This window comes from Melospiza georgiana, chromosome 16, assembly GCF_028018845.1.
Source record: "Melospiza georgiana isolate bMelGeo1 chromosome 16, bMelGeo1.pri, whole genome shotgun sequence".
Lineage (NCBI taxonomy): Eukaryota > Metazoa > Chordata > Aves > Passeriformes > Passerellidae > Melospiza > Melospiza georgiana.
The window spans coordinates 2099688-2114939 of record NC_080445.1 but is presented as its reverse complement, the minus strand read 5'-3'; the positions used below and the strand labels follow the sequence as shown (position 1 = coordinate 2114939).

Sequence of the window (15252 nt, the reverse complement as noted above, 5' to 3'; positions counted from 1 at the left end):
TTATTTTCGTCATTTGCAAACAGAACAGCAATAAATTTGGAGAATAAAAGGGGCAGTTGAGGGATTGCATCTCAAAGAACAACAACATTCCTAAAACCAAGGAATTGTACAATCATAGCAAGAGATCAAGGGTTGATCTGATCCATATTTACACATTTAGGGTAAAAGACAGAGATTTCCAGATAAAGTTATAGAATGACCAAGGATGGAAAAGCCCTCAAAGATCACCGAGTGCAAATATGAACCCACTGATAGATGATTGCAAATCAGTTTTGGAAACTTCCTATGATGGAGGCTCCACACTCTCCTGAAGCCACACATTTCAGGTGTCCATCCATGAAAACTGGCACAGAAAAGCCCTGCAGAGAGGACTTTACCTGCCCCAAATTGTCAAAGTTGTACTTCCTCCGGACCCATTTGTAGTGAGCGTTGGTGCAGTCAGCCTTCGTGGTGATGTTTTTGACATCAGGGCCATCACAGTAGTAGAACTTGCCTTTAAAAAGCTGCATTTGAGAACACAAAAAAAAAAAAAAAAAAAAAAAAAAAAAAAAAAAAGAACAAAAAAGAAGCAGCTCTGAAAAGTCTGTTCTGTGGTTTATCTTTCATTCCTGCAGCAGAGTTCAGCAGGGAGGTCTGTCTGCTCTCCTAATCCTGAGATCCTTGCTGGGAGCAGCTGCCAACCCCACCCTGGATCATTTCTGCTAAAGTCTGGCTCCTCTTCCCCTGAAATCTTCCTTTGGAGGCATTTCAGCTCATTATTTCCACCTAAACCCCAGCTTGTGAGAAAAGCAGCAGTCACTTGCAGGGGAGGGAAATACTTTACCTGGACCCCTAAAATCCCAAAGATAATGAAGAAAGCACAGCAGATGAGAACAATATTCCCAATAGGCCTCAAGGAGGAGATCAAGGTTTCCACCACCAGCTTCAGACCTGGGGCTCTGCTGATAACTCTGGAAAAAAAACCACAAGACAATTAAATTTTAATTTTTATGTATGTCCTGTTATCACCCAGCTGCTTCTCCTCTGCTCTCTGGGGCTGGCCCAAACCTCCTCTACCTGCAGGCAGGGAATTCTCCAGACAACCAGAACATTCCCAATCCCATCAGATGGAATTGTGACAGCTGGGCAGAGTGAGGAGAGAAGACTCCCTTTGGGCAGGGTATCACAGAGCTCCCACTGTGGGAGGTTTGTACCTCACTCCAGATCCCTCCAAGGGCTCTGACCCCAACCCAGGGACACAGGCAGGACCCTCCTTCCTCTCCCAACACGTGAACATCTTCCCAGTGGGCCTGGCGAGCACGTCTGGTGCTCCTCCTGCACCAGTGGCCATGACAACTTTCCAAACAGAGTAATTCCAATTTGTTTCCTAATTAGCTCCTGAGCTGGCTCTTAGCTAGCAGGAGCCTGTGATCAGCAGCTCCACAGCCAAAGGGTCAGTCCTGTTGGGAAGGAGATTCCTGGTGTGCTCTGAGGCAGGTTTGGGGTGTTGTTTCCCTGGAGGAGAGCCTGGGGCATGCACTGCCCTGCCCTGGGAAGGTGGCAGTGGAACCAGCCCAAGCCAAGCTTTCCTAGGAAGGGCCAGGTGGGAGTTTTGCCTGAAAAGCATCAAAGTTGTTTTTAGGATGGGCTTGTAAAGGGTGAGTCCTTGCAGGGAGCTGCAGCTCACGTGGATAGTGATGCCTTGTGCCTGCCAAGCCCACAGAAAAGCGTTTTGTGCTGCAGCATTTCCACAGGGTCTTGTTTGAGAGAAATCATGTGGAGAGTGAACTGCACCTCCAAAGTGTTAGGAATGGTCCCTGGAGCCATCCTGTGCTCAGTGAGGCCGTGGTGAGAGGTGATGAATTCCTTTCTATTCATAGGATCTGGCCTAGTTATTCTCAAAGACCAATTCCCCCTTTCCCCCTCCCCTTTCCTCATGAACTGCCCGTGCCCTGAATTTTGTTCCCACTTCTGTGGGTCACACATGGTGACTTGTCCAGGGTGTCCTGGGGAGCCAGCACTGCCAGGGGACACTGGTGCCACCAGCAGAACAGCAAGGAGCCAGAAACACTGATTTCCTGGTCACTAAGGGGACACAGAGCACAAAGAGCTGTTGTTCTTGTGGTATAAAAGATTCCCTCTTCCTATCACTCACAAGCACAGCTTTGTCCTAGAAAGTTTCCAGCGTTTTGGAGGTGACTGCCTCATTCCCCTGAAATTTCAGAAAAAAAGGCTCCTGTTCATTGCCAAACAGGACAAAACCAGAATAGGAGCTGATCCAAATCCCCCCCAAGCATTATCCCTCTTTATTGTGTAATCATAACCAAAACACAGATTATCTTTACTCCTGTTCTCAAACTCTGGGAGCTCTGCCCTCCTGTGCCTGGCTGAGGGAGGAGCTGCTTAGCAGGGATGTTTGGCAGGGTCGGGAGAGCAGGGAAGGATGCTGGAGCTTATCAAATCCTCAGAAGGATGCTGGAGCTTATCAAATCCTCATCAGCACCTGTTCAACTGCAAATCCCTCTTTGCTGGGGAGTGCCTGTGAAGTTGTGCAGTGGAAGAAGGATTTGGGAAGGGCTGACAAAGCTGCAGTGTGGGGGAGGCTCTGACTGCCCTCACTCTGGATTCTGACCACACCTCTCACTCCAAACTCCAGCTACACATGTCCGAGCTGAAGATGAATCTGAGCTCATTTCACTGCTTTCAAACAATTTCTCCCCGAGTTTAGAGATCCCCAAAGATGTTTCTACCCACGTTGTACTTCAGTGTTTTGTGTTATTAAGCAAGACCTCGTGCATTTCCCAGACTCTCTGATTTATCAGCCCTTACCGGAGAGGTCTCAGGGTCCGCAGAAGCCTCAGAACACGAAGGACTCCCAGGATTTTGGCTCCTCCTGCTGAAGCCATGGACACAATGATGTCAATGATGGACACAAAGACCAGCACTCCATCCAGGACGTTCCAGCTGCTCTGCAGGTACGTGTTCTCCCCAGAGAAAAAGCCAAGAGCTACCACCTGCAGCCAGGAGAAGGGAGACGTTGAAATCTTCATCCAGATCATAACTCTGGTATGGTCTGGTCTTGGCCAGAACTTGCTCTGGGCCATGGGATGAAGCTCTAATTACCTTAACCATCATTTCAACCACGAAGATGGCAGTGAAGATGTAATTAGAGACACTGAGGAATATCCTCTCCTGGAAAACACAGAACAACAAAGAGACACGAGTCAGAAATCCAACATTTATCTTGCAGGCTCTGGTCCTGAGGAAATGAAGATCTGGATGGGAGATGGAGGAAGGAAATGCCTCTCACCGTGCTCAGGGGGTCAATGTCTGGTCTCTCCAGAGCTATGGTGATGCAGTTGAGGAAGATGAAGACCAGCACCACGTGGTCAAACATTTTATGGGCAATGACCTTCTGGCATGTCACTCGGAACCTAGAGAGAGGTGGGAAAAACAGATCCTTCAGAAGTTTGGGTCAGGAACAGTCTCCTCCCCAAAAATCAGCACCAGCCCAAGTGGTGAGGCAGCATCTCCACAGGATTCGGCCATGATTATCATTAATTATTAATTATTACTAATGCTGGCTAAACCACTGACAGCAACGGGGTGAACCACACAGTTCTGCCCACACTGAACGGAAAACTTCACCTCAAAATCAGGAACTGGATCCTAAAGCTCTGAAGGATTTTTCCCAAGGGGAGGCTGGCTAGGAAGGCAATATTTCATTACCTCAAACCCCTGTTGGGCTGGAATTTCCCTGGAATTTCTTACCTGTTCTGTGGGGAGAACAAGTAGAGGGACCAGTTCTCGTGAGTCTTGCACCACTGGGGTTTGTAGGGCTCCAGGGCTTTGCGGATCCGGTAGCAATAACTCTGGGTAAAAAAGAAGGAACACCTTTTCTTCCTCTTTTATTTTCCTGCCTCTTCAACTTTCACAGTGGTTTTGTGGAAGGAGGGGGCTGTAAATGGGTTTTTATTGTGTCTGTAGGCGGTCACAGCTTTTGGGACAGAGCTGTGGTGGCCATTATCACATTTGTCCAAGAAAATAAGGAGGAAAGGGGTGGAAAAAGGGAAGAGATGGACAGGATAAAGCAAGACTTCTGGGAAGGGGTCATTTTGGAGATACAGAGTTGTGCCAAACTCAAAAAGCCCTCAAGCAACCAAAAAGTGAAGTGGAAAACATCTCTTTTTAGGCTTCCAAGCTTTCATGACACCAAACAGCTCCTGTGAGTAAAGCCTATTGTGTCAGCAGCTAATTTTGGAGAGGGACAATCCCAATTAGCCCAAATATGAGGCATTTTTGAGAAAAAAAGAAAGTTTTACCTCATGGGATTGTCACAGGCCTGTGGCATTCACATTCTCTGAAAAAATTCCTTCACTCAGGATTTTTCTCCTGGGAAGCTGAGAAGCCTCAGAGAAAAGGAAAACAATTTTTATCTCATTTGCTTCTCCTGTGTTTTGCTGCTTTGGAATGTGCTTGGAGGTTGTTTACCCACAGGCGGTTGTTTAATTGGATTCTGGTGTGAGTTGTTTTGACTCTTTGGCCAATCAGCGCCAAGCTGTGTCAAGACTTTGGAAAGAGTCACAAGTTTTCATTTTGATCTTTTTAGCATTTAGTAAGTAACCTTTCTGTATTCTTTAGTATAGTATAGCATTCTTTAATATAATATAGTATCATAAAATAATAAATTAGCCTTCTGAGAACATGGAGTCAGATTCATCATTCCTGCCTTCATTGGGGCATTTCCCTGCAAATACAACACAGGCCTAAAAAGATCTCTTAAAAAAGGGATCTTTCAGGAAGCAAAGGCCCATCCCTCAGGAAGGGATAACACGTTTCCATGTCGTATTTCCATCCATCTGGCCTAAAAAAAATCTCTTAAAAAAGGGATCTTTCAGGAAGAAAAGGCCCATCCCTCAGGAGAGGATAACACATTTCCACATCAGATTTCCATCCATCCTTTTAGGAACAGAAAACCCACTGTAAAACCACGAGCCCCCATCTCCCTCGGCACTCACATCCTCCCCGTCATCCTCGTAGTCCAGCGCGTCCTCCTTGTGCCCGTCCACCCTGAGGAAGAGCTCGGCGCCCATCTTGCCGTTGCAGCCGTGGAACTCTGCGGGCAGCAGGGCGGCGGGGCCGGGCCCAAGCTGGCGCACGGAGGGCACCCTCAGCAGCTCGGGCAGCAGCTCCTGGGAGCCGCGGCGATCCAGGGACTCGGCCCGGCGCGGCGGCGAGAGCCGGCTGGGCGAGCCGGACTTGGCGTCGTCCGAGTCGTCGTCCGTGCTGCCCTTGCCCTCTCCGGAGAGCAGCGATTCTCGCTCTCCCGACTGGTTCTTCTTCTTGAGGCTCGGCGCCCGGCCCAGGCTGTTCCAGCTGGAGCGGCGGCTGCCCCAGGTGCTGCTGGTGGCCCAGTTGGCGCAGGGGGAGCTGCGGAGGCTGGACTGGGAGAGAAGGGAGGTGTGGGAATCCGTGAAATCGGAGGGTTTTGGGAAAGGTGAGAAAGGCAGGCCTCACAGAGGGGCACCATTTGTGGCTGGCCGGGGGCTATGTACAAATCACAAACAGGACAGGGCTGCTGTGGAACGTGCCTTGAGCTGTTGTATTTTCCAGCATCAGCCTCATTACATGGTTATGACAATGGGAAGATGCCAGCAGCTCACATCCCAGGCAGCAGACAAAGAGCTTAATGTTACAACTTACTTTAAAAGTTTTTTGACCAATCACAAAAATCAAGACCATATTGACAATAGTTCCATCCAACCACTATAAGCACACGTACCTTTGCTTAACAATTTGCTTATTTCAAATACCTGCTTGTAAGCCTTGAAACACAATGCACAGAGATCCATTATTAAGCTTAGAACTCCTTAATATCTCACTAGATAAACTTTTCTGTAGCTTAGGGAGTTTATTCTAGACAAGTGTTAATACACAAACCATTGTTCTATTTGTCTTTACTTTTCTACCTATATAATTTCTCTGCTGACAAATCTCATGGCTGCTGCTTAGCTCTAATCACAGTTCTGCTGTCTCTGAGGCCTGCCTTTTGCAGCTTTCCCAAAACCCTCTGATTTTAGATTCCCACAGGGAGGGAGGGAGGGAGGGCTTGTTTATCCCCAAAGGATTGGGGAGTTTTGCCCAGATTGGTGAAAGTCACGGCCTCCCCTTCCCGCCTAGTGGTTTAAGTTGTTGATTTGAGGTTTCTTGGTTAATGTACTAATTAATGTAGTGGGTTTACCTGCTTCCAAAGCAAAAGAAAAAGAGGTAAGCTTCCAACATATATATGGTTTTATATGTGTGTTCATAAAGGACTGTTGACTTTCTCAGTATTTAACAGGTTGTTAATTCTCAAACCTAATTACTAACTGTTTTTTTGTCTAACACAAAAGAAACTGTTTGCAGCTTCTGTTAAAACATCACTTCCCTGGTGCAAAACCAACACAGCACCACTCCAGTTCCATCCTTGAGATGGGAGCACCCAGTCAGGGCCACACTGAACCTGGACCACGCCTGGAGCACAGCCTCCAACCCTCCATCTCGGTGATTCCCTGGCAACACCGACTCCTCATAAAAATGAACCCAAAGACATCAATAAGTGGCATTTTGCTGAACTTTGCTCATGTTCTGGTAGTTTCAGCTCACAACTTCCCTGCCTTCCAAAGGGAACATGAGTCACCCATGCCTGGTAGGAATTGTGCCCCTGTTTCCATTACTTTTCTCCCATTTGCTGTGAGAGAAAGTGGAGTGAATGTTCCTCCTCCACAAATTTCAGTGCCTGTCTGCACTCTTGGGCAGGTACAGGCAATTCCCAGGATGAGAGAGCTTAAGGTCAGTGCAGAAAAGCCAGGAGGAAAACTCCTTTTCCTTCCACACCCTCCTCCCAGCACAAACCAAAGCAAACTGCCTTCCTCCTCCTCCTCCTCCTCCTCACTGCAGCCCTGCCTGCTTCCCCTGCCTCTGGCTGGTGGCACTGAGAAAGGATTGGAAGGATGAACATCCCTGTCCAGCAGCTTGCAGTGCCATGAAAGCCCAAGGCAAACAGCAGTCAGCTCTGTTTGCTTTTCAAAGGCATTAGGTTGACTAAGCAGCTTAGCAAGGGGGATGGTGGCTGTGCCGGGGCGTGAGGTGCCTTCACGGTCTGCTGCCTTGATTTGAACATGATCTCGCAGCTCTGGAGCAGAGGAGTGGGATGGGTAAACAGCAGCAGAAATCCACTCTGCCTGCTGCCTCTGCTCCCTGTGTGCCCACCCAGAGCTGCCCTCCCACCCCCCTGCTGCAGGCACGGCTGCCAGAGCAGCAGCTCAGCCCGATCCTGGCACTGGGTGAATGTCACAGCCTCTGTGGGAACTCAGAGCCTTCCAAAGGAATCGTGGAATTAGCTTGGAAGGGACCTTGAGGATCATCTCATCCCATCTCCTCATTCCAAACCCCCTCATGCCTTCTTGCCCTGATTTCCCCTCCAAGAGGGCTGTGGGGCTGTCACCAGAGCTCAAGGGAAAATGCTTCATTTCCCTGACACAGTATAAATTCAAGATACAACCCCAAAACACCAAGGGGCTGCAGGTCTCATCCTCACAGAACACCTGACAGCTTCTCCAAGACATTCCAAATGTCTGGTGTGGCTGGAAAAGATTCCTGCTCCTCCTCTGAGGGGTTGGGAGTAGCTGGACTCATTCAGGTTATGGCTCTCCAGTGAGATGATTTGGCAAGGGCTTCCAGGGAGGCAGGAAAACCCTGGATCATGGTACATCCCTGTTTCCCCTTTCCATGGACTCTCTGTCCCTGGCTGTTCTGCTGTCCTGGCCCAGCTCTGTTCTCCCCCTGCCTTTCTACTCATTTCCCCCCTCCACCACCCTCCTTTTCATTTTCCAGCAGTGCCTGTCCCCAGTATCCCACACGACCCTAAGCTGATCTCAGCCGGTGCTGACAACACCAAACTTATGGGATCAACCCCTGTCAGGGCCATTCCCTCAATCCTTGTGTGTCCCTTCCACCCCAGAGCATCCCACCACCACCTGGAAACCAAGACCCCACAGTGCCCTCTGACACTTGTCGACCACAAGAACCCAGGACTGGGACCATGGACAAGGACCAAGGACTTACCAAGGACTTCTGGTCGTAGCCTGTGGGGTCCAGCGAGGCGTTGCTGCCTCTCCTTGAGTCCCCAAGGGCGTGCAGGGAGTCCAGGTGTGGGGAGCACTTTGGGGTGGGCATGGGGGTGGCGGCCGTGCGCAGGATGATGGGCGGGGGCATGGCCCCCCTGCCCTCCAGGTGCCCGTTGGGGGTGACAGCCAGCGAGTACATCTTCATCTCTGCAGGGAAAGGGGACAGGGTGGCACAGTCATGTCCTCTGAAAAATTCCCTTTGCCCAGGGTTTTGCTGCTGGGAAGCTGAGACGTCTCAGGGAAAAATGAAAACAATAATTGTCTGATTTGCTTCTCCTGTGTTTTGCTGCTTTGGAATGTGTTTAGTGATTGTCTACCACAGGTGATTATTTCATTGGTTTCATGTGAATTGTTTTGACTTATTGGCCAATCAGGGTCAAGCTATGTCAGGACTCTGGAAAGAGTCACAAGTTTTCATTATTATCTTTTTAGCCTTCTGTCTGTATCCTTTCTGTATTCTTCTGTTTAATATAATATTTTCATATTTATAACATATCTTTAATATAATATAGTATCTTAAAATAATAAATTGGCCTTCTGAGAACATGGAGTCAGATTCATCATTCCTTCCTGCCACGGGGCACCCCACAAATACAATACCAGAGGACACCACGTGAGGGGACACTGCTCCTGGGGACCTCCAGGAGCTCTGCCAGGGGGAGCTGTGGGCAGTGAGGTCCCCACAAGGTGTTGAAAGGCATTGGGTGAATGCCAGGACCTCTTAAGGGGCTTTTGGGAATTCAGTGTCCTCCAAAGGAGCCATGGAATTATGGAATGGCTTGGCTTGGAAGGGACCTCTGTGTCCCCAACAGGTGACTCTGCCCCTTCCTCAGCTTAATTCCATCTGCTCCCCACAACCAGCATCTCCTTGGCTGACACAAATCCTGGTTTAGGAGCATTTGGAGGGATCCTCACAGAGCCCAAGCTGGGAATCAAAGGAAGCAGGAACTGAAGAGGCTCCTGTTTGCCATCATTCACTGTTAAAATGTGTGATCCCTTTTTGTCACCCCTCTGGCTGCAAAGTGAAGGCTGTCACCTCCAATTCCATGTTTTTGGTACAGCAGAGCAGTGTGGGCCTCCCCTCAAACCGACTGCCAGACCCTCCTGGAACACAAATGAGCAGCAACATTTTCCATCCATCAAACCTCACCCAAATGCATTTTGTGTGGGAAACCAAAAGGAACAGATGAGATCTTGATTGATTGGAAAAGCTGCCGAGAAGTGGGGTGAGAACATTGCTGTCAGCAAAGCACTCTGTGCTAATGGTGCAGGAGGAGGGAGGAGACACGGCTAAAAATTCTTGGGGAACGTTTAAATTAGAAAAACATCTGTCTAAAGGAAATATCAGTGCTCATTTAGCCTCCCCTACACTTTGCAGAGCTGCTCTGGTGACTTTGCAGTCAGATTAATTGCTAAATTAGCTGGATTCTTCCATTGTGGAAGCAGAGCTGCAGCTCCCAGATTCCCAGGAAAATGCAGACACAAAGCCCCACCTGTTGCTCTGAGGTCTTTCAGCTTCTCAAACTCGTCCTCGAAGTTGGCAGATGTCTTGTCCTCATCTGTGTCTGACCTGTTGGCATCTCCCTGCAGAGAGGAGGAGGGTAATTAACAGACCCAAGTCATTAGGATTCCTCAGCAGCTCTGAGCTGCCTCTGCTCCCCGTGGGTGGTTTGTGCCAAATTCCCTCTGAGACCACCCTGGGAATGATCCCAGGCAAGTCCCTCTCCCTTGTTTTCACTCATTTGGACAGAAAGGACCATGCTGTGGTTGTCACCGTGTCCCTGCCGTGTCACTGTGCTTCCTACACAGCTCCAGGAACAGCAAATCCCAGGGGAAAACATCCCAGAGCAGCTGGAATTGCAGGAATGACTGAGAAACTTGGCACAGTGGGGCTCCGTGTTTGCTCTCTCTGTGATCCCTGCTGAAAGCACTTAGGGTTTGATGTCAAAGGGTGTCAGAGGGATTTAATTCTCTGTTTGACAGCACTTTCAAATTGACTTAGATCTGGAGAGCCTGATTTGCACCCTCTGTGCTGGCTGGGATTGTTTTGGGAAATCTCTTGGCAACCTGAGGCAGAGGGCACGGGGCCAGTGTGCCTGGCAGCCCTGCAGCAGCTCAGGACAGGGAACAGCCACCCTCACCCTGCCTTTCCTCCTGTGATTCCAGCTCGTTTTGGACAGATCTGCTACCAGAGATGATCAGCCTGGGACAGAGGAGCCATCCTCAGGCTCTCCTTGCTCAGGGAGGGATTCCAGCAGGATGCCAGCAGGAATCTGTCTGGATTCCTCAGCGCTGCAGAAACCTGTGCAAACTGACAGCAAAGGGCTGCATGGAAGGGCTGATCCCAGAGAAAGCAGCACAGTTCCTTGCCTGGTGCCTGGACAAACCCCCCCCAGTTTCCAGAGGCACGGTGCTGAAGTGGCAATGAGCTTCACTTTGCTGTGATTTATTGCCAAGAGCTGCAGCCAGGATGACTGAACGGCTCGAGCTCCCTGATTCATCTTTGTTTCACAGCAGAAACACCAGTGCAGAGTGGATGAAAGATCTGCACAATTTTGGGAGGTTTGCCTGCTCTCCCAGAGCAGCTCTGGGGGGGATTTCAAAATGACATGGGAACGGTGTAAACACAAATATGCAATTATGGCCCTGCTTGAAGTCTGGCTACTTGTACTAAACACAAATGTACTAAAAATGGGTTTGTGGCCATTTAAGTCTGTTCTCTTCTAGGAAAACTCCTGGCAGATTTGCTCCAGAGGCAGATCAGGAGCTGGGATCAGGCTGAGAGCGTGTGCTATGCTTCACAGGACAATTTTAGTGCCCTTGCTGAAGCCCTGCTGATGGTTCTGAGTCGAGAGCAGCTCTCAGCTGTCCCAGGAGTCCCTCTCCAGATAAATAAAAGAAACACCTGAGCAAATGGAGGAGAAATTCCCCTCAGTGCCTCCTGTGACTGCTCAGAGCAGACCCTGTCAGAGGCAAAGTCAAAGAGGTCAAACCAAGAATTCCCAGCGTAGCAGCAGAGCCAGGGATGACAAAAGCAAACCCAGCTCCACAATAATTTGTCCTTGGTTTACAACCAGAGCAGCCTGGTTTGGTGGAAGGTTCCCTAGCTGTGGCAGGGGGTTGGAACCAGAACTTTAAAGTCCCTTCCAAGCCAAAGCATTCCAGGATTTTATGATTTCCCAGTGCAAGGCTTGAGAGGAGCCCTGGCAGCTGAGAAGGGTTTTGTGTAATGCCTCTCCCTGAGACAAGTGACAAGCCCACAGGCCTGATGTCAGGATTGATAATAAATGGGAGTGGAGAGCCAAATGTGCCCTGCAAATGCCATGCCTGTGGTTGCTGGCCCTTGGGGTGAATGATCCAGGCTGGGAAAAGCAGAGCTTGCACACATTTAAATCATGGTCTGAAACAGCTCTGAAAGGAGCCATTAGGGCTGGGCAGGGAAACCACAGCTTGTCTGGAGGAGCAATCAGGCACTCAGAGAGTTCTGGCTTCACATCAGCACCGGCTTCAACCTCCCACAGGGCAGGGGAGGAACGGGAGCTGCTCCCTGCAAAGATCCCTAAAGGAGAAAACTTCCTTCCACCTCAAAGCATCGTCCTAAAGATCTGAAAATTCAATGTCAGGAACCTGGGAACGGGTTTTGAGCAGCTGTGCTCCTGGCTTTAAATATTCCAGAGGGACAGAGTCCCAAGGAAAGGACAGGGCTCATTCTGCCTGGTCCTCAGGGCTGGAACATGGGGAATCACAGGATAGAGCCATGGACAGCACGGATTCCTGAGGGGAAAGTCCTGCTTAGAGCCCTGAGCTCCCTGCAGGACAAGGTAACCAGCCCTCATCAAGGGAAGCCAGCTGGTTTAATCTGTTTGCATTTCAGTAAAACTTTTGAATGTATTGAAAGCCTGAGTTCCACCACACAGGAACACAAACCATGGGGTATATGGGAGATTTGGTGAGTAAAATTAATGCTAAATTATTTCTTCTAAATCACACAGCAGACTGTGTAGGAGATCAGAGTCCTGGTCCCCCAATTCCCAGTCCACATCCAGTTTGGCTTTAAGATTGACTCAGAAGAGCTTCACATGCCCACCACAGATCTTCTGCACCCCTTAAATTTAAATTTAGGGCTGCAAAGATTGATCTAGAAGAGCTTCAGGTGTTCACACAGATCATCTGCAGCCCTTAAATTCAAATTTAGGGCTGCAAAGATTGATCCAGAAGAGCTTCAGGTGCTCAGCCTAGCTCATCTGAACCGCTTAAATTCAAATTTAGAGCTGCAAAGATTGATCCAGAAGAGCTTCAGGTGCTCACACAGATCATCTGCAGCCCTTAAATTTAAATGTAGGGCTGCCTGCATGGGTGGATGTTTTCCCTGCCATGGATCATCCCCACACGTGTGTGTCAGGTCTCTCCCCCTCCCTCAGCCTGGATGTCTCACCTCTGCCTGGAATCCTTCCACCAGGATGGCCACCAGGAGGTTGAAGAGCACGTAATTGCCAAAGGTCATCAGGGCCACGAAGTAGAGGGCGGCCCAGGAGGAGGTGGAGGCCATCCCGTTGTAGAGCACCACGTTCCAGTCCTCCTGCGTGAGGATCTGCAGGGAAAGGGAACCCTCAGCTCCTCTGTGCACCCAATCCTGCCATTCTCCCTCTCCCCCTGACCTTTCCACTGGCAGCTCTCCTGAGATGAGGCAGCAGGAATTGCCTTTGTCCGGCTCTCTGCACGTGATGTCGGATCACGTTGTAGAAATTTGCCTTTATTTAGATCTTTGCACCTCTGCTGGCCAAGCCTGCCCTCCCTGCAGGCACTGGCCTGCCCACAGAGGACACTTTAGATCCAAGATATCCCCAGGTGAAGGATGCACTGTCCTAATCCCATTATTTCCTGGAGGTGTTGCCTCCTTTGATAACCATCAGAAGATAACAGACCTGAGGCCTCAGATCTTGTCTCCTTTCAGGCTGCTCTTTAGAAGGCAGCTGGAGCTGAAGGAAAGGGTAAGGGACAGGATATTTAATGAGATAAATGACATTGGGTGGCTCCAGAACCTCAGGGAAGTTGTTTCCTTCAGGTAAAAACATTGAGAAAAAAAAATCCCCATCACTGCAAAGCTTTGCTCTGAGGGATCTTCCTCAGGGATTTTCACTCTCCAGTTTCAAAAATCTTAGAGAAATGGATGACAGGCTGATGTTCCACATTAATTCTTGCAATGGAAACAGCCTCAAACCCCCTGAACCAAGGTGGCTTTGGGGACAGGAGTGCTGCACTGAGTCATGCTGCTCAATAACCTTCCTGGGACACAGGACTGAGCCTCTGTGCTCCGTGCCAGCTGCATTTCCCAAGGGACTGGGAGGAGAAATGCAGCAATTCATGTGTTGGGAAGGGAAAAATGGGAAGCTCTGAGGCTGGGGCTGATATTGTCCTTGTTCCTTTGTGAGAATTTATATCCACAGGGAAGGCTCTGGCCTGGTTTCCACCTTGAGTGATGCTACTCTGCCTTTAGAAACTTTATTTACACTTGTTGCACTCAGATTCTAAAGCCTGAGCTTTGAAACACAAAAGTCTAATTTTTATATTTAAAATATCCTTGAAACAGCATTAACCATGATTCCTCTGTTGTGGAACTGCCAGGAATTTCAGGCACAAACCAGGCTGCAGAGGAAACACAACTTTTTATATCAAGGCTTCCCCAGCACCTCCAGCTCTGATTTTGGAGAGGATCTGTTACTCCCAGTCACACAGAATTGTTTGCAAAAGGCAGTGAAGGAGACAGAGATCTGCAGAGTAGGAGCAGGATGGGCAGCAAAAAGGAAAATAAGAGTGGATGCCCTCCTTTTACTTACAAGAGATATGGACAGTGCTGATTTTGAGTAGATTTCTTCTCCATCAGGGCTTTTAAACCCATCTCTACCCTAATAACTCTTCACTCCAAATTTGACACCTCCTGGAAGAGTTTCATGGAATAAAAACTCCTCGTGTTCCCCCTTAAAACATCCCCGAGGACGCAGAGCTTACCTGGAACACGGTCACAATGGCCCAAAGCAAGGAATCAAAATTCTTCCTGTCTGGAACCGTGTCTCCCGTGTCGGTTTTCAGGCTGAACTTGCACCCAAAAAGGTGCATGCCAAGGATGCTGCAGTGGGGAAAGAGGCAGATGGAAGGAATACCTGGGTGAAATGTGGTTGCAGGGAGGATTGCAGGGGTTTTACGGACACTTTTCCACTCCCAGTGTTTTTTTTTTTGACCCCACAATTTGGTTCTCCTGCCTCACATTTCATTCCAGTTGTCTGCACTGAAGGAAAATCCAGGATTCTCCTTTGTCTGGAAAAATGACAAACCATGCTGCCAGCTCTCTGGTTTCCACTCGAAGGATTCTGAGGGGCATTAGAGGGTCAAACAGACAGAAATCTTGGAATCTGCACGACTTCCACCCCAAGTCTAACACTGGTATGGTCCAGTCAGTGACAGGCACAGCTCAGGAGCCTCTGAGGGGCAGTGATTGCCTGTTTGTGTCCTTAATTCACCTCTGGAATGATGGCATTCCATGAAAAACAGACCAGAAAAGGGTGAATATCCCACTGTGAGCATCCCCCCTGATGCCTCAGGTTTTGGCTTTTCTATTTTTCTGGTTCTGTGCTGCTTTAGTGGGTGGGTCTGAGCTTCACATTAGGGGATGGTGAGCTCTCTGCACAGAGCAGGGAGACAAAACAATTCCTCCTCTAGCTGGGGACCAAGGACAAATGATCCAAATCTCAGGCCCAAGAGCACAAACGTGGGCTGAGGAGAGAAAAACAAGGATGGGACTGCATAACCTGAAGCTGTAATTGGACAATTAACTCCAATATGCAAATGGAGCAGAACTTATAAAAGTGAGAGACCCCGTGAGCGGTCGTGCATTTTGGGACCATTTTGGTTCATCTTGGGTGTAGCCCTGGCCAGGCCCAAGGTGGATCCATTGAGGCCTTTTAATAAATCCCTACTTTATTCTTTAACTCTGTCCAGCCTCTGTTCTATTCTTTAATTCTTCCATCCTCTGTTCTAGCCCAGCCTTCCCAAGGCATCACCCCCACACCAGCGGCGTGTCCCCATCCCTGAAGTAGAACAGCACCTC

General features: G+C 49.2%; 1 protein-coding gene across 1 annotated transcript in view; it reads right to left on the bottom strand.

Annotated features, from left to right (window-relative positions):
- Positions 1 to 15252, bottom strand: part of CACNA1H (calcium voltage-gated channel subunit alpha1 H) — a 108720-nt gene that overhangs the window by 32389 nt on the left and 61079 nt on the right. Inside the window, exons 11-21 of the mRNA XM_058035191.1 lie at positions 14157 to 14274; positions 12583 to 12738; positions 9641 to 9731; positions 8086 to 8294; positions 4998 to 5423; positions 3751 to 3851; positions 3290 to 3413; positions 3103 to 3171; positions 2809 to 2993; positions 824 to 950; positions 378 to 503 (exon numbers count right to left, since the gene is read on the bottom strand). Coding sequence (XP_057891174.1) covers positions 378 to 503; positions 824 to 950; positions 2809 to 2993; positions 3103 to 3171; positions 3290 to 3413; positions 3751 to 3851; positions 4998 to 5423; positions 8086 to 8294; positions 9641 to 9731; positions 12583 to 12738; positions 14157 to 14274 — 1732 coding nt within the window. The remainder of the gene's footprint in view (positions 1 to 377; positions 504 to 823; positions 951 to 2808; positions 2994 to 3102; positions 3172 to 3289; positions 3414 to 3750; positions 3852 to 4997; positions 5424 to 8085; positions 8295 to 9640; positions 9732 to 12582; positions 12739 to 14156; positions 14275 to 15252) is intronic.